Source organism: Morone saxatilis, unplaced genomic scaffold (genome assembly GCF_004916995.1).
Source record: "Morone saxatilis isolate NCDOM2014 unplaced genomic scaffold, NCSU_SB_2.0 Contig21, whole genome shotgun sequence".
Lineage (NCBI taxonomy): Eukaryota > Metazoa > Chordata > Actinopteri > Moronidae > Morone > Morone saxatilis.
In genome coordinates, this window is record NW_023339774.1 from 7,588,040 (window position 1) to 7,609,370 (window position 21,331).

Consider the following 21,331-nt stretch of genomic DNA (forward strand, 5'->3'; position numbering starts at 1 on the left):
TGTGTGTGTATTAGAGGATGGAGGGTTACTCGGGCTCTGATATACGACTGGTGTGTAAGGAGGCTGCCATGAGACCAGTCCGCAAGATCTTTGATGCACTGGAGTCACATCAGGACGGTAGGAAAATACACACACACACATACTCACTCACACACACAGAGGCCTAGTGGTTCAACAATCTACATACCACATAAAGATCGAACCCCCCTACAACAACCATGTTTTCTGTCCAGTGCTCCTGAATAAAAGCAGCATAGCCTCACTAGGACTCTGTGTTACAGGAGACACTAACATGCCTGCCATCCAGCTGGAAACTGTGACAACAGCTGACTTCCTGGAAGTCATCGCACACACCAAACCCTCGGTCCGAAACCTGATGGACAGATACGCAGCCTGGGAGAAGGAGTATGAGTCTGTCTGACACACATTTTAATATAAGAAAAAAAGACTTTTATACTAACACTACAGCACATCTGAAGTGTTTGTCTTGATGTATACAAATTGACCTACTGCTGTTACAGATTGTGCTCTTTATTAAGGCTTTCTTAAATAACACAATACACTCCCTGACATTTAAACTGTCTTACAAAAACGTGCCTTACAAAAGCCTGCATCATTACTTTAGTGAGAACATTATCATAATTAACTCTTTGTGTCCCCATGATACAACTTCTGCTAGATGTCATTTGAAATCAGTCAATTAAGAATGTCCCCACACTGCACATTCTTTAGGCATCGTTTTTGCCTCCTAAATGATTTTTTAAGCCTCATTCTGGTGAAAGGAAAAAGACAAAAACTGAAAACCAAAATACTGAAATAAAGTGCAAATACAAACCTCTTGAACAAGAACCTGAAAACTTTATATTCTGAGCTAGTGTTAATATTTTTGATGGAGTCTTTCTTTATTTTGTTTATCTGTACAATGATCATAAGCACAATGGAATAATAAACAATAGTTACCAGCTGAGTATTTTTCATTCAAACTTATATTTATACATTGTAATATAATGACAAAACATTTTGTTACTATGGCAACAGGTCGTGGGTGCTTTTGAAATGCAGGGGAATGAGTAGTCCCACATTTAAATGGACTTTTTTTTTTTGCAAATGTATATTTTTGATTTTGTGACAATCAGACAATGATTACAGAATGGTTAGTTTATCTTAATCTTGGGGGATGAGGGGAATCATTTAATAACGTTCTGCCTTCTTACTCTTAAAACACCAACAGTCTTCAACAATGATAAATTCAAGTGTTTTCTTGTGCAAATGAAAGATTCTATTGTTACTTGTAGCTTATAGCAGGTTCTTCAGAATGTGTTCGACAGCGTCTGGGAAACTGTCACATGTGAGGTGTGGAGGAGGGTTGATTTTATTCTCATCTCCTTCTCTGTATTTACCTGAGAGGTGACAGGACAGAATGTCAACCACAAAAACAACAATAAACATCACAACTGGATGAGTATATGCTGTAGCTAAGATCCAAGGGAAAATACTTTGATATGTAGGTTATAATGACATTACAGAAGAAGATGGAAAGATGAGGAAGAGTAAAAGAACCACAATTTCTGGTCAGAGTGTAGAGAAGGAAAAGTGAAGTAGATAAGTGAAACTGGTGGAGAGATGAGAATTAACTGGAGGGAGAAGTTTGTTCTTACCTGTTTTGACTAGAATTCCCAACATTCCTGCGTTCTGAGCCCCGCCCACATCGTCTCTGGCGTCCTGTGGGAAAACACAAACAAGTTCCAACAGAAGAAAAGCGGACTCAAAAAAAAAATCTTTCAATGAATATTGTATGATATTTAAAAATAAAGTTCTTTTTGTTGTGAATGGACTCCCAATAACACCCCACACTCTTCGTGCCGTTGTGTATAGAAATGTGTCTCCACTAAATATTGAAAATGTACTTGAAAATGACAATATACTTACATCTCCTATCATGACAGCTTCATTTGGGCTACATCCTAAATCAGTCAGAGCCTAGTTTAAGGAAACAATCAAATGACAATAAGAGGCCTCATAACAAACAGCATAAAACACATTCAGACAATACCAATAAAATCAATCAAAACCACACAAGGAATACAGAGATCTGACTAAAAATGGACTCAACAGTTGGACAGAATGTATAATGAAAGCATCATGAGGTGTATTACAGCCCTTTAAAAAATATATTAAATACAAAAGCCTCATCTCTTTTCATACTAGAGTAAAAAGGTGAAAACATGTAAAACTATCACTTTCTGACCTGTGTGAAAAAGGTCTTCTCCGGCTTCCCCACCACAGTAGCTTTACAGTCTGTGGCATACTCAAGCCCCGTCACAAAGGGCCCGGGGCCGAGGGCCAGACCATCCTTACGTTTGTAGTACCGAGCCTTATGGATGGCGATGAGAGGAGCTCCATCCAGAATCATTCTGAGGAGAAATATACATAATTAACAGGCTGTACTTAGAAAAGAGAATAATCAAGAAAAAGAAGGAGTTCCTATTATTAGACTAGATAGAATAGATGATCTAACCTGCCAGGAAAACCTTTCAATTAGTGCAACTCAAATGTTCTGTGACTGACCGAAGAATGTGTCTTTTGAATGAGTTTACCACCTGAAAGCCTTGTTGAGTGTTTGGTAGTTGAAGTGATCAGGAGCGAGTCCAACGACAACAGCATTTGGTGCTGATGTGTCAATACCTGGAGATGGAAAGACTATTACTATTATATACAGTAGTAGTGGTTAATCAGTTTTAATCTTGATATGATTATTCATTTAGCAAGATTCACAAATTGTTGTATTTCTTTGTTTAAATTTAAACTGATTCATTTCCAGTGTTGGTCACAATAAGTTAACTATATGGGCTCTACATTTTTTAAATTTAATTCATATATAGAATGTAATGATATATACAATATATTGTTCAGTAAGGCAAATAGTGATAATAATTATGTAATATTTATTTTGTCAGTTTACTATTCAAACTGAGGGATATGCTCAACATTGAATATTGCCACTGTTTGGGTTTAGGTAACAAACCTTTTAAAAAATGGTGGCTAAGATAAACCAAGGTGGTGAAAAATAGTGTGTGATGAACAATAATAACCATATCTAAAGAGTGATTTTTCATTTTCAGGTTGTTTGATTTGATTGCTGAAACAAATGAGTTTGAAAAGAAATAAAAATGGAAATAAAAATTACAACAGTTAAACAACTGATGCACGGCCCCTCACTCTCTCTCTCTCTCTGAGACACACACACACACACACACATACTCACAGCTCCGTACCAGTGAAGTCTTCCAGTGCGCTGTCCTCCACCAGCAGCAGCGGTCTGTGTTGTTTCTGCTCTAACAAACTCCTCGCTGCACTCAGTGAAGTGAAGATCTCTTTTTCCTGTAAAAATTGAGTTTATTTTAGAAAATAAAGTCAGGAAAAAGGTTTTTACTTCTGGAGTGCCACCTTTTTTCCTGACTTTTCAGGGAATACAGATATAGCTGCTTGTTTAGGAGTACATCAGTGCAGGAGGAGTGCACCCCCTTTCTCTGTGTAGTTTATTTTCAACATTACAATAAAAGCATCTGGACTAAATGAAATATGGATGTTTTTACCTGGACGTCAAAGTTAAGACGCTGCAGGCGTTCCAGTAAGTTCCTCTTGCTCTCCTTTGTTGTGTTGGTCACAAACTTCACAGCTACAGACGCCTGCCGTAACCTGACAGCACCAAAGCACAAACATTAAACCAGTTAAAAACACATTTATAATTCATGTAAATCTATAATAAGAAAATGAAAGATGCACTAGTCCTAGAAGATATCTGTGCTTCAAAGGACTGGCAGCAATATTGTATCCTTTAGCTCCCACTTGACTTGACGACAATGTTTCATTCACACAGAAACGTTCAGACTCTAGACCCTCAATTTTGTGCCTGTCCCTAGCCTGATGGGTGTTTCCTACCTGTTTAGGGCATCCTGTGCTCCAGGCACCGCCGTGTCTTCTATATGTAGAGTTCCACTCAGGTCAATGAGCACCGCCTTCAGAGCCCGTCTGCCCGCCATGCTGGAGAGCTGCAGAGGAGGATGGATGGTTAAAAAATGCTTTATAGCTTGTAGAGACGCAGCGGTATATGCTTTGGGCCCTCATTTCATCTGAGGCTCAGATTTTTCTATATTGTTTAAAGCAATTCACTCACACAACAATGATGGTTAGTTGATTAGTGAAATTCTACTTTCTCTTACTCTGAAGAAACATAAAACAGCCAAATAACCAACACAGGATATTTTCAACAGGTTTCAGTCCTCACCAAAACCGGCAGCCACCAAGTACGCTGTTAGATAAGAGCTGCTTGGAGCGCAGTGTCTGATTATGTTTTTCTAAACTGCCAAATATGACTGAGGTCCGCTGTAAATGGAGCTTTGCTCGGTTTAAAAAAGCTTATTCTGTCATAATAATGTATTATTGTGGAGATTATACGTTCATAATCATAATTCACATCGGTAGTGGCAGAATTTATCAGATTACTGCCAAACCTGTATCAGGACAAACTGAGAGGATTATTGACCCGTTTGGACCCAGACTTTATGACTTCCTGCCTAGAATACAGATTTTGGGATTGTATTTTATCGCTCTGTGAATGTGTGATCCCCTATTATTTAGACATGCTTGGATTTCTGTCATGTAGTTATCAATGCGAAGGTACAATTAATGCTCTTAATACCAATCCAAAAAGCCTAAACACACACACACACACACACAAACAGCCTGTGCGTGTATCTATTATTTGTATTTAGCTCAACTAATAACAGGAAACTGTGCTGTCAGAAAAGTACCAAGCTGCCAATAAGCTTGTTGTTGTGTGTGTGTGTGTGTGTGTGTGTGTGTGTGTGTGTTAAAGAGAAATTGAGGCTGTAACTGAACACTTCTTTAAATCACTGCTAAGTGTTTATCTGGGTCCTTTCATTGAACTGTCAGGCAGATGTGAATGGAAACGTGTGTAAAAGGATACATGTCTATGTGATGTACTGGTGAAGCCATGGACACATAAGACTACAGGCCTTTTCACAGAGAACACCATTACTGCAGAAGCATTAACACAGTGAACTACATTACCCACTGACTACACTGTATTTAAGTGTTAGCCAGCATGGCCTCGGACCTACTGCTGTTTTTTTCTGCTACCGCTGCTGTGAAAAAGGCAATACTGTTGTGTTCGTGGTGCTTCTGTGGCTCTTGACAGTCATTGTATAATGGCGTTGTGGAAATGACTGTAACACATCACTGTTACATTCTTAACTGCTGTGAAATGTACAGCTAGTGCCTCTCAAACTAATTACAGAGGGTGTGTAGTGTGTGTAGGTTGTGTAGTGTGTATCTCACTGTTGGACCTGCATTAATGGTAAAAGCTAGCAGCGTTCATTTAGCGGGTTTCTCTTCATTTCCGTACACTGCACGACTTCACTGCTAATATAACACGTTACGGTTTTAATCGTACAATAACTGTATAATGTTTACAAACTGCACAGCTAACCTTTAACAGCACCTCCTCCTCGCTTCCTGGTTTTCTTTTTCTCTGGTTGAAAATGGGTTTTATTTTCTATGAGCTCAGTGCTGTCCCCTGCAGCTTAAACGGCGCAACTGCTTCTACTCTTTAAAATCCTATATTTATCCCATAGTATTTTTTATTTATTTTTATTTTTAATATTTTTAATATTGCTCTCTCTTTTTGATATCAGCTCTATCTTCCCTATTATTTCTGTTCAAATGTATATGTTAATATCAGATAAGAGGGTTATCCTTAACCGCTTAATCACTCATTAGAATAATAAAAAAAACATATGTGTACCATCTCACTAACAGCCAACAGATGTATCGCATTAGTGGGTCTTTTAGGGCATTCAGATAGATTTAATATGGTGGGAGGTATTATCAGAACGATAAAAACCTTCTCTCTGCATGATGCCAGACAACACTGATCAAATCCTCTTTTTATATAGTGTACCTCCATTGAATAACAGTTTCCCAAAGTTGTTTTTCAGAATTTAGTTTTTGTTTTCGCATAAATATTATTAACTGTGAAAAAAATGATGTTGGAGAACTAATCTCGCACAGTAAATATATTTGTCCAGACAAAATATCTAAATCAGTATATTTATTTGTTTTTTTCTTTCACTAAACCTCTTTTATTTGTGGGTGTTCCTCTGTTTTAGTACTTCCAGTGGTCCTTGCTATTCTTGGGAACAAATCTGTGATTTTTAGTTAGTTATTGCCCTAATATTTGTCTCCTTTCCACATTTTTGTTAGTAAAAAAACAATAAAATGCATTGGAAAAATTTGTTGTTTTCAATATTGACACTAAATTTCATATATATTTATATAAAACATAGATGTTATGTACAGTCGCCTGTGATCGCTGACAGATTTTACTGTGAACCCACAGCTAAACTCAGATCAAAGTGGCTTTACTGTGCAAATCTCCCTGATAAACATATGCTTATAATTCCAGCAGATCCACTTTTCCCTCTCACTCCCCCCTCCCGCGTATTTACAATCGAAACTACAGTAGTGTTAATAAAATGCTTGTGGAGCTTAGCGGTGGAGGAAATGGTGATAATTCACAGCATATGGGGATTATTAATGAAGTGGAGCAGGGATAGAAGGACAAACAGTCCAGAGAGATATGTCAATATTTACACAGATCGGAAGTGGAAAGATACTGCAGAATCACACCCAAGTAAAAGTGCTTATTTAGCCAAGTTTTACTCAAGTGGCAGTAAGAGTACTGCTGTAAAAGGCATTTCCATAACAGTAAGAAGGCGCTTGCTTGAAATGTTCTCTAGTAAAAGTCACTTAATTGTAGGTCTTCCCTCTTAATGCTATAACTTGTTGACTTGTTGCATAAAAAAAACTGAACAATTGTGTAAACTAAATATATTGATCAACAACACCACATCCCGAGGTCAAAAGTGACCCTTAATCAGGCTGGATGCTCACTGACCTGAAACCAAACCTTTATCTATGTTACTTGTTTCGCAATCAAAGTGGTTTTAGAGACCGATTTAAATGGAGAACTACAGTCTCTTCAAAATTAGTTTTTATTCTCTATTCCTCTGCTGCCACACTTGTATGAAGATAAGACAATACAAATAATTGTATTAAAATGACTAATACATTTATTTCAAGACAGAAAAACATCTCAATGCCTTCCCAGTGATGTATGTGTCAGCGAGAGGGCATTGCTGTGTAAACAATGCACATCAATACTACAAATCCCGAATCCCGTCAGTTCCCAGTGTTACAGGTGTATACGGCTTAAAATAATGTTCAAATAAGGATAAAGGTTCAGAATTTGGTACAAAAGAGGAGACGCTGCCATTCACATGACACTGCATTGTTAACTCAAACTGCAGCATGTTAATGATTTAACAGTTTGATATATTTCAGTAACTTTCATTTCTCCATCTAATTGTGGCGATGTTGTCACTGAGTATCCCTCGCTCTGGTGGGAAAATACAAAAATATTTTACATTTAAGGCCAAAAAAAAAAACAAAAAAAAAACACACAATGGTAGTTTAGTCTAAAATACAAATTGGAAGAAGCTATACAAAAAACACACAAGCAGGTTAGGAAGTCCACACCAGCCACGGTTTTGGGTGGAAGGTCAATTCTTCTTCTCTTTCTTTGTGAACAAGGTTGATTTTTATGTTTTCATATTCACATGCCAGCCCCAAGGGACAACCTTCCCACCCTGCTGATGACTGGCAAAGGCAAAAGTCTCTGAATGACCGATATTTCTGCATGTGTTTGTGTGTGTGTGTGTGTGTGTGTGGTTGTTCCTTTGGCAAATGTCTGGTGGTCCGGCTTCATTTTGGCTCTCGGTGTACCGCTGTCAACCAAACAGTAACAGCAGGACAATGGAGGCCGTATTCACTATTATCAAAGGCACTGTGAAAACAAAAGAAAAGGAAAGAAACACACACAACATTACACACATTACAAGTTAATGGCTGAATCGTCAACCTCAAATATCAGAGCTGGGCATCAAACATTTTGGGTACTAAGCAAAAAATCTGTGGCACAAACATTTAATAACTAGTACCGAAAGTCTGATGAGTTCTCATACTGACTTTCTACTGTTTCCTGATGAAAAAGTTACTCTTCTCTTATGCTAAAACTAAATTAAAAACTGATGCATGTGAGAACTTCAGGGTACAGAGACAAGTACTGTTTTATTACATGTACCAAAACTCCACTGGCATCAGTGAGAGACCAGTTTAAGGGATACCCAGCCCTAGTAAATATGACACTCACTCAACATTTTCTATTATTTTAGACGACTGAATCTGTGACTTTAGGACAAAAAGAAACCTTCCCAACCTCTCATGACAGTCCGGACTGAGCGGATGAGATTAAGGACCTGGGCTTTGACTCCTGGATCATCCCCAAAACCCCCAACTCCCTGGTCAACACCCCAGCCGACTGGAGACAGAGAGAAAGAGACAGGAGGAGGATGAAAGATATCGAGAAGAGAAAGCAGACTGGCGTTAGTTAGAGGAGAAAGGAAAACACAATAGCGCCTGTATGTTTGTATTTTGGATCCCTTAACGTCCCAAAACTCTCCACATGATGTGTTCAGTGTCGTCCACAGGCAGCTAACAGTGTACCGACGTTGCACACCAAGCTAGCCGCTTTTAGCTCGGTGTACGTCGTTGTTTCAGTCAAATGTTTGATGTACGTCGTAGAAACAATGTCAGAATACTCACTCTTGCTGAGAAACCTCTCCTCATGCAACACAGCGACGGCATTGGTGCAGAGAATAGCGGTCTGGATGAGAGAGTACAGCGTAAACGCCATGCTGGCAACTTCTCCTCCGCCCTTCTTCACTCCACCACTCCCGGAGATGCAGATGCCGTAAACCGACAGCGGAGGTCGTGCAACAGGAGTAAAAGGACGTCCCGGATCGCGTCCCGGGGCCACGGGTTGACCCCCACTCCGAGAAAGACTACCGCACAGTTGGACAAATCTGCGTCAGTACGCCGAAAAAGGAGATCAAACATTTTGAAGATGGTGGAATAATATTATATAAACACACATGGCCAATTGTTCATCTGTTGGATGGAAATGGTGATATACTTAAATTGGAGGAGCTTAACATTATCATTTGGATTGCTCCTTGAAACATTATAGGAAACATTCCAACAGTACAATTGTAGATAACACGTCAATACCTAAATTACAAAATATTAATGTAGATTTAATGCAGTAATACATTTCAGAGGCAATATCTGATAGATATGTATCCTGGTTTAACGAGGAGGACTCTCACTGAAAACTGAAATATTGGCTGTATCAAAATTCATAAAATTTCCAATCCTCCCTAAACATTATTAAGTGCATTTTAAAACCGTAAATGAAATGTATCCCTCAAATGACACCATCTATGCAATTCAAATGTCAAAACAACAGAGCACCTGTACCTACGTACCTAATCCGTAAATGTAGATTTATTTTATTTCCACTCCATTCAGGAGTGATTTTGAATAACAAACAAATTGAATGTATAATAAATAATTATTATAACACAATATTATGTCACTTCGCTAGATCTCCCCCTCTGTGGCAGGGACTTAAAAGTGATTTCCCTGAAATCAATAAAAAAAAAAACCCTTCCAGAAAATGATGTGTAGACTTGAGTCTGAATATGCTTTAATTGCCCCTTGTTCAGTTTCTTTTTTTTTTTTCATTTAGATTTTATGTCCAGGTTACCTTCTCCTCCACCGCCTCTGTCGAGGGACGGACACCAGTGGAGCAGGAGGATCTGTTTCGACCTCACTATGACCTTCACTATAGTCAAATAGAATGATAACCTTCATTCCATCTAATCTCAGTCATGTCCATGACCCCCGGAGGCAGAACTTCCTGCACTATGAAAGCTGGGTTAACTTCTGTATCGTCCTCTCTGCCTTTCTCACCTCAGAGACCAGGTAGGAAACTGATACTCTTGTAAATCCACTTTCAGTTCATCACCCATGCGTTGTAGACGCCTTGTGTCCCTGTCCTTGTGGTGGTTTTATTGCATTTATATATATTGCTACATGGTAGTGTAAGTCAACCTTTGCATTGTTTTCTTTATTTAAAGCTAGTCTATCGGCATGGCAGCTGTGCTCCACACGGTTTGTGGTAATTTCTGTTTCTTTCAGTTTATACACCAGTAACCCTTTTTCCTATCTTTATTCAACAGTGTGGTCTTTCAATTTTTTGTGATTACTGTTCTTCTGTGAGGAAGGTTCCTTAGTTGGGTTCCTCTAAGAAGAAAGCCCCTGTCCCTGCACGAGCAGCTCCATCATCCTATGGAGTTCAGCCATTGCTGTATAGGACACACCCTCAGCAGGCCCAAGGCAATCATCAAGGATGCTTCTGCCATCAATCCAATCAGTGTCTGAGCAAGAACCTGTACCCATGTGCAACTGTTGATAGAGTACATCAATCATGAGATGAAAGTCACTGGGGGATCCCCATTCAGATACACAGACTGCACCCATGTGCAACCCATGGGTCCTCTCACTGTCAACTGTCCCAAGAAAGTTGGGAGGGACACTCAATGGAGGGCTCTTGACCCTTATGGAAGAACTCTGACTGCAGGAACGAAAGTTATGTCCCTAAAACCCAGCAGGGCCCCCAACCACGTCAAGGTCTATGCTCTAAACCCTTGTTGGAAAGCTGGAGTCGGTGTGGAGGAGGTCCGTTGGGCAGGTTCCCTCACAGAGCACTCATCCCTTTCCAACCTGTCTTGAGAACCTGGATGAAAGATCTGACCAGGCAATACTAGCAAATTCATCAGTGGGTTGCTTATGGAATCCGGCAAAGAAGTCTTTGCCAATGACATAGCCCCCTCTATGTTATGTGTTAGTTGCAGGTGTGCTGACAAAGCAGAATCAGTATGAACCTTGGAATCCACATCCGCCATTCTCATCTACACGTTATGTAGGGGAGGCTTTGTCGTCGGCTGTCTTAGGTCATAGGCAAATATGGCTGGCACAGACTTTTTAGCTGGATGCCATGATGAACATACTTATGAATTTGCCAGTTGCCTGGTCAAGTCAGGGTCTAATGCAACAGGATGGACACGTCAAATGCAAAAAGTAACCATTTCAAAGGTGAAAAAAAATAGTAATGCTTTGTTTTCCAGGGCCAAGTTTTGTTTGAAGATTTGAGAGACGATTGTGATTGCTGACAGGGTTCAGAAACAGTTTGGACTGATGGCACCATAAGGTGATAGGTGGTGGTGGTGGTGATACCTTTGGGCCTTCTAATGGTGCATCACATTCAGTGTTGGCTGAACTCTTTTCATCTCCATCCAAAACAGGACAGGAAGATGAGGCTGCTTGTGCCACAGTCCTGTATGCTGGCCTTGCTCCCTTGGAGGAACTTCTCAGAGGAATCCCAAGGAACTTTCCTCACAGAAGGCCAATGATTACAACAGACACATCATTGATAGGTTGGGAAGCTGTGAGAACGGATAGCTCCTCTGTTGTGTACCATAAATCAACAGAGTGGAACAAAGTCAGTATGCTATTTCCAGGTAGCAAGCAAGCTACTGACATGAGCATAAAAATCCAACCGCTTATGGGTCTGGCCTCTGCAGAGTCCGTCACTCAACAGTAAGACAAGACTGTCCGAGACACACTGAGGAATTCTAGAGCTCCATCTACTTGAGCTAATTGCTCCCTAAGGTGGAAAATCCTTTCAGACTGGTGTTTAGGCATGAATGTGGACCGAGTAACAGGAATTTCCAGTTCCTACAGGGATTCAAGCTCACTCAACCAGAAGTATAGCTACTTTATGGGTTGCACAGAAAGGGGTTCCTGAGGAGACATTTGTGCATCATCATGGTCTACACCATGTACATTTGCAAAATGAGTTGATGTGACCTCTTCAATACCTGTAAGCACTGCTATGGTGATGTCATGTTCCTCACATCCCTTTTGGTATGATCATATTCAGACTGGTTGAAACCAATAAGTTATGAATGTAACTATAGATCTGTGAGACCAAAGGATAATGTCACTAATCCTTGTCACTCAGAGCTCTCTAAGGTGTTCAAGGTAAGAGGACAAGCCGGAAGTTAAACCCGCTTTTATACTGTGAGAAGTTCCACCCCTGGGGGTTATAGGTATGACGTCTTTTACATAAGGTCACAGGAGTAGGTGGAATGAAGGTTATAATTCTATTGAGACTGTAGTGATTACCTAGCTCTCCAGGTTATCTTCTCCACCACATATTTTTGTTGCTCAACAGACCAGGGGAGCAGGAGGTCAGCTAGATTTAGGGCAGGATTTGAGCTCTATAGGGCCACCTCAGCTGTGTGACCTCACAACCAGAAGGCAAGGTATTCCTGGTCCTGAGCATTTGTTGACTGCTACGGTGGTGTGGGTTTAATCGGGGCACTCTGGTCTCTTCCACTTTCCTTAGCTATTGGGCACTAAATTTCCCTTAAAAGATAATTGATTTCTTGATTTGCAACAAGGCAAAAAAGTGTTAAAATTTAAATTCCGCTTATCTCTATTATTGTATTCATTTATGTTGCAATGTTATGTGCTTGTTTAAAATATTACCCCTTTGAAATGTTTCCCTGCTGCAACATGATATTTTAAAGATCTAGTGTGTAACATTTAAGATGATCTATTGGTAAAAATGAAATATAATATTCATAGGTGTGTTTTAATTAGTTTATTATTATGATACAGTAATCACTGTTTTTGTTAATTTAGAATGAGCATTTTTACAGATGCCATGGGTCACATTCCAGGGAGTCTGTCACGTTGAATCAGCCCAGAACGGATAAACCAAAAATGGCTCTATATAGGGCTATTTGCATGTTTAATGGCCACTGTAATTTCTTCTTTGCATTTGGAAGGGCAGAGTGAAGCGAGGGAGTTGCACCTACGCTGCTAGACGCCACTAAATGCAACACACCGGTCCTTTAACTTAGTAGGAGATAAGGAGCAAAAATTAAATCATTAATTAGCAATATTTTGTGTTAACAATTACCCAGTTGCTCAACTAACTGTTGGTAACTCGTTTACAATCAGTGGTTTAGGTACAATTTTCATCAATTTTCATCAGATTCATCATTAGATCATTACAAATGTTTGAGATGCAACTTAAACCTGAATACAAACAAGTGTGTATAATCCTAAAATGTACATATTAAGCTGTGTTTTTTGCACCTCAGTTTTTACATGTATCACAAATAGGATAGCTGAAAACAAGACTCCTTTGGATTCAAGAGCATAAAAAAAAAAAAAAAAACCTAAGCTATGTCATGAAACCAAAATCAAGGATTTAAATGAAAAAAAAAATGGCAGGTCTAAACATGAAACTACATTCTGGTTATTGTATAGACTTTTAATTTACACATAAATAGTAGAGAAACTACAAGAACATATTTAAATACATCTGCATTAACAGTTTATAATGATAACATTTCTCTCAGTAAATGACAACTTTATCCATTCATTCATTTCATTCTATAAACAAGGTGGATGAGTTCTCTTTTTTATTCTTTCTGACATATCCTTGAACGCACCATCAGCATCATCATCATCCTCATGTCTTGTTCTTTTTCTTTTAACATTAGAATAAATAATATTTTCACAATCAGGGTCTTAGGCCTTGATACTCAAATAAATAATAAATAAACAAACAAACAAACAAACACATAGATAGACTGACGGTGAAGTTCAGTATTCTCACATATGACATGTTATACAGTCAGGTGAAATAATTTACAGGTAAGATATACAACACTGACAAAGTTCAGTCTTTTGTTCCTCGTGGCCCGGACACTCATTTTGAGAACGAACACATACATGGAATTGGCCTTTAAATGTGTATTCACCATCTGATGACACCCCAAACACATTTAGCTGATGGTGGCAATGCTTCACCTCGAGGTGGAGGTAAGGCCTGTGGGTTGATGGTTAGAAAATTTGGGTGGAGGGTAAATAGTACCTTGTGGGTGCATTTAAGGAAAAGGATTCTCCAGCTGTTTGATATGCTCAAAAATGAACAGTAGAAGAGGTGAAAAAATGTATAATCTGATGCAGCAACATCTGCATTGAGCAAAATACTGTAGGTTTTTTGCACATTCAGAGAAACAACTACCAAAATACTAAAACTAAAAACAAACTGTGCTGCCAGTGTACAGTTTGCATGAAGTGTGAACCCTTTCTATGGTACCAACCTTTATTAATACTCACTAACTGCTCGAAACACCAATCCTCCATTATTTCCCCCTTTATTTTGTTCTTCATCTGGCATATTCAAGTATGGGACATGTAACAGACCAAACTTGGGTGAACCAAAAGCATCTGACCTCTTCAGTGATGACTGACCCCAGATCATGTTGATTATTTGTGTTCACAGGGAAGTTTGGTCAATAAACACAACTGGACATGATGAAGAAAATCCCTTTGGGATAAAATGTTGTGAATAAATAAAGGTTTTAAATGTTTGTTTCTTTTTAGGTTTCTTTTTGGTGATACCACGGCAACAACAATAATAACAACAGCAACAATCTTAGCGTGAAGTCCGTCCTTATCCACAGTCTGGTGTATGTACAGTTGGGCCAGCAGCAGTCAGAGTCATGGACAATAACATACAGTCTTACTTTATCGATGACTCTCTCCTGTTCCTCTTCATCTTTTAAGAGCTTAGAAAAGTTTAGAGTTTTCTGACAATGTCTATAACTGAATTCCTGGTAGTCTTCAACAGCCCTAAAACTCACAAAAGACAAGAAAGGTCATGGTTGCTTTGGTCCTGGTTTGGGTAAAGCTTTGAGTCTGACTGCCAGCGCAGTAATGAAGAAACAGCAGAGTCGTTCTGTTTCCCCTGATGTCCAAAGTTTGTGCCCTTTTCAGTTCAGTCAGTTTGGGAAACACACTGAACCCAGGGGAAATGAAACAGCGATGAAACTTTTACCAGCGCGCTGCTTCCCCACGGCAGTACAAACTGGTCCGAATGTGTTCTTACCAGACAGAGTTTAAGTGCAGGGGCTATTAACAGAGGTTGTACTGCAGAGGCAGGAAAAATGCTGTCCCAAGGAAATGTAAGAAATGTATTATATATACTATATAGCGTCATATTCCTTTCTGTTTGTGTCTCTCTCTTCAACATTTCCTAGTTTTCATGTGACTGTTCTTTGTTTGTTTTTTTGTTTTTTTATTCTCGGGACATTCACGGAAATCCAGGCAGCTTCTTCTGCTCACGTGGGATTTTGTTGACTCTGGCTGTGAAGACAATAAATAAATAATAACCCAACATTAGTGTCATTTTCTGCTTTGGTGTTTTTCAAAGACTGATAGTTCTTGATACTTAAAGTCTGTGCGTCAGTAAAAAGACTGGTGTTTAGGGTATAGCTTGTGAAAACCACTGTGTTTTAAAATGTAAAATTCTTTATACTGTAGCTATCGAATGCCTAAAGTATGCTGGACCAGAAAAACTAATTGTCAAAAAAAGTATTTGAATTTGACCATTTGCCATTAAGAAGAATCTGTTTAATTTCTGCATGTTAATCTCTGGTGTGGCTATCCAGACTAAATGCTGTCTACCACAAAAAGTCCTGATGAAAAGCAGTATTATTAAATTAAATAAAAAGTCACCTTTTAGCTACTTGTTGAGATGGGAGCTGATCTTTTCTTTTCTGATGATGTTTGCGTAGGGAATCTGAAAGAAACAAAGATTAGAGACAACAGTTAGATTAATCCTGACAACAAGATTTAGACACATATAGAGTTTTTTATAAACACACAAAATAGTCTTTTTTTTTTAGTTTTACAATTTTAGGATTTAAATTCATATAATGTTTGGTCACCTGCCAAAAAGCCAGAGCCAAACATTATCGGCATTTAACTGGCTTCTAGCGTTTCATTTTAGCCCTGATAAATTCTTGCAAGCACTTACATAGTAAATAAAATAGTAAAATTGTTCGATTTTGTCTGTACTTATAGTTTTAAAATCATGTATTATGTGAAGATTAGTAAATTGTTTTGTCTCAAAAATGAATGTCGCACTATCACACACAGAATCATTATTTCATCACAGCTCCACGTTAAAATATGGAAATTAAAAATTCCAAGCAATATGTGGAAAGTTTGAAATTCTAAAATATGATGCAGCAACATAAATCAAAAATTTTGTTGGTCGTTCATTTGATTGTCTGTGTGAAATTAATGTGTCATTACTCTCAGACATATCCATCTGCCAGTTCTAGATGCATTTGTCAATTTTGAAAATTTTATGCGTGCATGTGCACTTCATGGTGCACATACGTGCTCATAAATGAGCTTGCATGTCTGTTCAGGGGTCTGCCTTTGTGGTTACATGAATGCAGCATACTCTCGCGTGCGTTTTGGTGTATGTGCAGGGCTTGCGACCATGTGCACGCAAGCGTGTACAGTTGTTGCATGTGTCAGAAAGCAAAGACAAACACCGTCTGTCAGCCTGTCTGCCAGCTGCTCGGGTGATTGATGTGGACGGAAACACTCAGACGGCTGCAGAGGAACTCCTCACCCATGAAAGACAAACTAGATGATTGGCTCTGTCTTTTGATGGACAAATAAGCAATAGCAGAAGTGTCCTGTTGAGTCCTATTGAAGGCTTTATTTATTCTTCATTTATTTAATTTCTTACTTTTAAGCCCTGGCTTAGGACTTAACACTTATGTCTGCAGTCTACCGTGGTTGTAGTGTTAATCGAGTTGTTATTGTCACATTTCCTCATCATTTTTTTTCCTCTTTCCTCAAACTGAGTAACTATATTTTATTGAATAGTGCTTCATAATTAGTCTTAATTATATTCTTCTCAAAATCATTACCAAGACTTTTTCAAAGCAATCAGTGAGGCTTTTTTTCATTCTTGTATCGATAAAACAATGTTTTATTTGTCATTTAAAGGCATGGCAATGATATTTACTTTGCATCAGTGTTCAGCACTGATTGTATCATTAGTAGTCTTACCATCTGTAACTGTTGGACCATCTCTTCTCTGTAGGCGAGCTCTCGTTTCATCTGGTCTTGAAAATTATCTGAAATTAGCGTAAAAATCTATGATTAGATTCAGCAGTATTATCATTTGAGTAACTGATCAAGTATAATTATAAAAGACAGCTGGTGAAGGATGAAGGAGACTTGGAAAAACAGAGAAAGGTGTGTGTGTGGGGGGGGGNNGGGGGGGGGGGGTGAGACAGGTACAGAGGAGAAAATAGAAAATAACTTAAGAAAGACAGAGAAGGAGAAGTTGCCCTTCAGACTATGAAAAAGGAAAGCGAAGGGAGGAAAAAAAAAAGACTTACGGAAGACGGGAAACGGTGAGGTGCCCTTCAGAGCGTGAAACTCTTGCTCCAGTCTCCTCCTGAAGTCGATCTGCTCCAGCAGAACCTTCTGGAGCTCCTCTGCAAGATGAAGACAGATTAACAAATGATTGTCTGTTAGACAGTAAAATATATATCTGGTGGTATGCTTTAATTCCTCAGGTCAATATACATCTATAAGGAGTAGGTTAACAGGTTTATATGGTCAATCCACCCGAGAGGAGTGAGAATATTTACCTACAACCTGTGTTAGTCAAATTAACAATCTTTACCTTTCTCCATGTTCTCAACATCCTTCTTTAGTGGCACAGGAGATGCAGCACCTTGGCTCTGATCACCTGAAAATATAAAGAGATATACCATACTTAATCTCTCAGAAACTCAGACACAGTGTATCAGTTACATTTAGCACAGGGAGTACAACACCACACAGTTTATTTCATATTCAACACATAATCATAGTCTTTATTTGTTTTCCCATCAGCCTTATTTGGATCTTTATGTGTTCTGTCTTTATTTTTGAGGTGTAAACCTTTCCCCATCCCCTCGTCCTCTAACTGCCCCGTCAGTCTCTAGTGCAGCACTGTAATCCACTATTTGGCCTCTAGGTGTCAGTGTAAGTTTGTGGTAACAATTTGATGGCACTGAGGATGGAGATGTTTACTGCACTCACTGACATGTTCAATCTCTTCTTGCTGTCAGATCATATTGCTATGTTATCTATTAAGAAAACAAAAGAACGCTACTGGTGTTCAGAAATTAAAGTAAATTGATTTTGTAGCTCATTAAACAAAAAAAGGGAAATTACACCAATTATGCTAAAACAAAAAAGGCCAGTTTAAGCAGAGGTTGTTATGCTCACAAACTATTGCATTGTAATGTCAGCTATGTTATATTTTGACCAATACCAGTGGCTGCATAAGGAAAGAACAACCATACATTCATGTAAAACAGCTTTATCGTAGTTTTCATATGATGGATGTTTTGTCCGTGTACTTTTTTAAGCTTTGTCACTGATGGAGAAATCTGGAATATACTTGTTGCTTTAACATCTTCCTCACATGCTGTTTTCAAATTTAGCAGTGTTGAAAGTTGTGTTCTGCGTGTATGAACGTGTTTGCACTAACGTCTGAATTGTGACAATGAGGCATTGTGCGCCTTAAATGAAGCGATCCAGCAAACTCGATATGTATATTCTCCTCCAGTCATTTCACATCCTGGCTCCTTAAGCCTCCCTATGCTTCTCTCTCTCTCATTTAGAGCAGAGAGTGAGCTCTCCTCTCTCCTCCTCCTCCTCTTCTCTCTCTCCTTTCCTCTCCTCTCTCTGTCTCATTTGACAAGCAAATTTGCAGACAGTGCCCGAGGATAACAACCTCGTTTGACAGTCAATTAACCGTGAATAGTCAAAGCCAAGGCGGTTTGCATTACATAAATGGAAAATTAGATTATTTTTTCTCCCTAGAAACAGAGGGAGAGTTTAAAGACAGTGGAGGGGGGGTGGTGGTGGTGGTGGGACTCGGAGGAATCAGGCCTTCTAATCACGTAGAGCTTCCCACCGCCCAGGGAGACGTTTGGCAATCAGGGGAAAGGTGGTCTCATTTAATTTGTTTCGTGTAATTTTTCGAAATACATTATACATTATGCGCAGGGATCATTACGATATGTGTGTGTAGGGGTTGAGGGAGTGGGGGGGTAGATATAAATGTTGGCACAGATGTCATAAAGCACTTTTAATGTCTTCCTGACAGATATAAAAAGGCAATAAGCTGTGATCTTTTTCAAACGGGAAAGGGTTTTTTGCGCTGAGGAAGGGGAAAAAAAGGCAATTATGTCGGCGGCGATATGTGTCTAGGATGGAGATTGCTAGCGTGGCTGCTTATCTCTGAGCTGATGTTTTCTTGTTGAACTATAATGGCCCCCCTAAGAGTAACAGCCCTGGCGACAACGGCGCTAAAGAGAGCAGCCGTGGCGGAGCGGCGGCAGAAGCAGCTTTCCACTGCCGTTTCATCTCTCTGTGTATTTATATGAATCCCTTAACTCCCCGTCTGAGAGGAGGAGGAGATTGAGGTGGATGAAGCTGAAGACTGAGGAGCTTTAAGTATTCTGAGTCGCTTTTGTGTAATAAGAAAGAGATGCCATTGTAACTTAAGTATGTAAAGCCATATTATTATGAGTTTTTTTTAACTAGCATTGTTTGTTTTATGTATGGAGATTCTTACACGGCATATATTAATCTGCATTGTGTGCTTAAGGGGAAGGCCAACTGTAGCTTTTGTAATGCAAATGTTAAAAAAATTATGTGTTAATTTTTGATTTACTGTTCAATTTTAATAATTATTTTAATGTCACACAGCAAATAAATTATATTCCTGCACTAGATACATTATTACAGATTGTAGCTCCAATTTGCTAACTTTCATTTACAGTCAAAAGCTGCCTTTGTGCTTTTAGTTTATTTCCTGATGTAAACGTTTGATCATGATTAAATCTGAAGTTTCATAAAGACCTCAGAGTTGCTCTGCGACATGAGATTCAAATTACACAAGAGTGAAACCAAATGCAGAAATTAAATGAACCTTTCCATCCTTATAATTATACTTTTGGTAGTACCTGACATGCCATTTTTTTTAATTTTGCAGTCTTATCTTCATTAAGTTGTTTACCATCGGCAGCTGCTCTACAGCCACAAACACATAAGCGAGTATTTGTACCTGAGCTTTCCCTCCAGTAGTCGGGCGCTGACGTCTCACTCTCTGGTACAAAGAAACTATTCTGCTCTTTGTTTTCATCTGAGAGAAAATGAGACGGAGAGACAGACAGGAAGAGAGTTTCAGTAAGGCCCATTGGTTGAGCCGGTTATCCGGACACATGGAGATAACTAAGTGTGCGCATGGTGTGTGTCCTTTGTGTGTATGTGTGTGTTTGCAACGCCACCACAAAACACACAAGACATTTTCTTCAGTCAAAGGGTCAGAGTGGGAGATGAGAGGAGCAAATGAAACGTCACAGGAATATGAGCCTCGCAGGGACACAGAGACACTATAAAACCACTCACTCAGACACTAAATGAAACAACGATGCTATAATACAACTGACTCAGACGTCTGATGAAACAGATAGTGTGTAACAGCTTGCTGAAATAGATTGTGTAATGCTTTTTCGTGAAATAGTGTAAAAACCTGTTCAAACATTTGATGAAACCAAGACATAGTAAAACAACTGCAGGGTGATTTATGTAGTGTCAAGCAGCCCATGCAAACAGTAGACAGAACAAAATGATTTCTGTAGCTTATACTGCATATAAGAGAGAGAAACTGGATTTTGGTTTTGCAAGTACTTAATAGTGTATGATATATTTTACTTTTAAAAAGAAGAGCATTTTACAGTTTAAAAAAAAGGTAAATTGCATATACTTCGGATCAGGTATCAGGTAAAACCATGTTTCCAATAACTATATGATATTTTATCTGGTTTGTAATCTATAGACGTATATAGACGTTTCTACCTGTGCAGAAAATATGAACAAAAAAAGGTTTAAAAACAAAATATTAAAATGTCTGTGCTCACCAGAGATGCTGGAGTTGTCTTTGGTTGCGTATGCAGGTAGCCCTTCGTCTCTATTTTTGTGAACCTGGAAACAACACATAGTCAGTAGTTAGAATATCATATACCTGTTATGCATTGTATAGTTCAATTACTACAGAGCAGAACACAAGGCAGAGCAACGGCTGTTTGATTTTCTTCATTCTTTTGTGTATAATTGAACTCATTACAAGTGTAATCTCCCTGATTGGTGTCCTGCTTCTTATCATCCAATAGTAGAATTCATTTGTTATGATATAATTGGGAGTATATGGTTAAACCCTTTTCCTCCCCTGAGACGTGTTGGTAGTATGTTACTCAAGTGATGTTTTAACTCGTTCTGCTTTAAAAATGCTCCTCATGACTCTACTTCCCTCCTCCTCCTCCTCTCTCTC

At 38.9% G+C, this 21,331-nt stretch overlaps 4 protein-coding genes across 4 annotated transcripts in view; 1 reads left to right on the top strand and 3 right to left on the bottom strand.

The window, feature by feature from the left end:
- Positions 1-700, top strand: part of katnal2 (katanin p60 subunit A-like 2) — a 7,182-nt gene extending 6,482 nt beyond the window's left edge. Inside the window, exons 15-16 of the mRNA XM_035668047.1 lie at positions 15-117; positions 282-700. Of these exons, the coding sequence (XP_035523940.1) occupies positions 15-117; positions 282-421 (243 nt within the window). The 3' untranslated portion in view covers positions 422-700. The remainder of the gene's footprint in view (positions 1-14; positions 118-281) is intronic.
- A 138-nt stretch (positions 701-838) lies between these two features.
- Positions 839-5,587, bottom strand: hdhd2 (haloacid dehalogenase-like hydrolase domain containing 2). The gene is made up of 9 exons (XM_035668048.1): positions 5,513-5,587; positions 3,943-4,052; positions 3,597-3,699; positions 3,276-3,381; positions 2,601-2,685; positions 2,249-2,414; positions 1,930-1,980; positions 1,659-1,722; positions 839-1,400 (listed from the first exon to the last, which is right to left on the bottom strand). Exons 2-9 carry the CDS (start codon positions 4,041-4,043, stop codon positions 1,297-1,299), a joined length of 780 nt encoding a protein of 259 aa, XP_035523941.1. The 5' UTR covers positions 4,044-4,052; positions 5,513-5,587; the 3' UTR covers positions 839-1,296.
- A 1,544-nt stretch (positions 5,588-7,131) lies between these two features.
- On the bottom strand, positions 7,132-8,907 carry ier3ip1 (immediate early response 3 interacting protein 1). The gene is made up of 3 exons (XM_035668049.1): positions 8,746-8,907; positions 8,360-8,461; positions 7,132-7,927 (listed from the first exon to the last, which is right to left on the bottom strand). The coding sequence occupies exons 1-3, from the start codon at positions 8,834-8,836 to the stop codon at positions 7,872-7,874; spliced, it is 249 nt and encodes an 82-aa protein (XP_035523942.1). The 5' UTR covers positions 8,837-8,907; the 3' UTR covers positions 7,132-7,871.
- A 6,745-nt stretch (positions 8,908-15,652) lies between these two features.
- Positions 15,653-21,331, bottom strand: part of skor2 (SKI family transcriptional corepressor 2) — a 7,963-nt gene continuing 2,284 nt past the window's right edge. Inside the window, exons 2-7 of the mRNA XM_035668335.1 lie at positions 20,922-20,985; positions 20,066-20,143; positions 17,627-17,692; positions 17,337-17,435; positions 17,002-17,069; positions 15,653-15,709 (exon numbers count right to left, since the gene is read on the bottom strand). Coding sequence (XP_035524228.1) covers positions 15,653-15,709; positions 17,002-17,069; positions 17,337-17,435; positions 17,627-17,692; positions 20,066-20,143; positions 20,922-20,985 — 432 coding nt within the window. The remainder of the gene's footprint in view (positions 15,710-17,001; positions 17,070-17,336; positions 17,436-17,626; positions 17,693-20,065; positions 20,144-20,921; positions 20,986-21,331) is intronic.